This window comes from Aplysia californica, unplaced genomic scaffold, assembly GCF_000002075.1.
Source record: "Aplysia californica isolate F4 #8 unplaced genomic scaffold, AplCal3.0 scaffold00026, whole genome shotgun sequence".
Classification (NCBI taxonomy): domain Eukaryota; kingdom Metazoa; phylum Mollusca; class Gastropoda; order Aplysiida; family Aplysiidae; genus Aplysia; species Aplysia californica.
The window spans coordinates 1,860,815-1,862,180 of NW_004797296.1; the positions used below are offsets into that span (position 1 = coordinate 1,860,815).

Consider the following 1,366-nt stretch of genomic DNA (forward strand, 5'->3'; position numbering starts at 1 on the left):
AACATTTGATTGGCTGTTAGGTTACTATAGTTGTAAGCGGGGACAACAGTGATTGGATAACGAGCAAGCCGCCTAGTTTAAAACTCTGTGTTCATTGCGGTCGATCAGAACAGTTTCAACTGCTTATTTCGTTATTTTCATTTTCCTTGGGATAGACTTGGGGGGTGGGGAGGGGGGCTCAAGCCCGTGAGCCCTTCACTACCCACCGCCACTGATCTTATCTTACCTGACCTCTCCTCTGCTCACCTTAACTCACCTCCCTTTACCTTACCTTACCTTACGTTATCTTACCTTATCTTACATTATATTACCTTACCTGAACTTTCCTTACCTTACCTTACCTTACCTGACATTACCGTACCTTACCTTACCTTACCTTACCTTACCTTACCCTACCGTACCTTACCTTACCTTACCCTACCGTACCTTATGTTACCTCACCTTACCTTACCTTACCCTACCTTACCTGACATTACCCTTACCTTACCTTACCTTACCTTACCTTACCTTACCTTACCTTACTTTACCTTACCTTACCTTACCTTACCTTACCTTACCTTACCATGCCTTACATTACCTTACCTTAGGTGTACCTGAGCACCCGTCGTGGAGCCTAGGTCCTGAACAGACTGACGGCTAACGGGATGCCCTTACCTTACCTTACCTCTCCTTACACTACATTACCTTACCTTACCTTACCTTACCTTACAGTACAGTACATTACCTTACCTTACAGTAAACTACCTTACCTTAACTTACCTTACATTACCTAACCTTACCTTACCTTACCTTACATTACATTACCTTACCTTACCTGACCTTACCTTAACTTACATTACCTTACTTCAGGTGTACCTGAGCACCCGTCGAGGAGCCTGGGTCCTGAACAGATTGACGGCTAATGGGATGCCCTGGGACGTGGACTATCACTGCAGGAGGAGGGCAATGATAGCCCCGTGGTTGCCTGTGTCTTATAAGTACGTCTGTCCGTCTGTTGGTTCATAGACTTACTCTACTGGGGTGGTTTGGTGGGTGCTCTTCAGTCGTTTGATCCCTTTTTCCTATAAAACATCCCTTATCCTCTTCTCTTCTCCTTCATGTTTGTGCTTGTTACTCTCTTGTAACACATCTAATCTTCGGCACTTGTACGACCTAATTGTGCTCCAAGTGCCGTAAAGCTCTTATTTTCAAAAAAGAAGAAGAAAAAGACTTAGTCTCTTTGAACGCACGTACACGTGCATTACACACACACACACACACACACACACACACACACACACACACACACACACACACACACACACACACACACACACACACACACATACAAGTGTGTACGCACGCACTGTGTATGCATGTGTACATG

At 44.7% G+C, this 1,366-nt stretch overlaps 1 protein-coding gene across 1 annotated transcript in view; it reads left to right on the plus strand.

Moving 5' to 3' along the window:
* The window catches only part of LOC101860716 (flavin-containing monooxygenase 5), a gene marked incomplete at its 3' end in the record, with an annotated part of 40,151 nt that overhangs the window by 30,135 nt on the left and 8,650 nt on the right, over nt 1-1,366 (plus strand). The window contains 1 exon segment of the mRNA XM_035973214.1: nt 850-977. Coding sequence (XP_035829107.1) covers nt 850-977 — 128 coding nt within the window.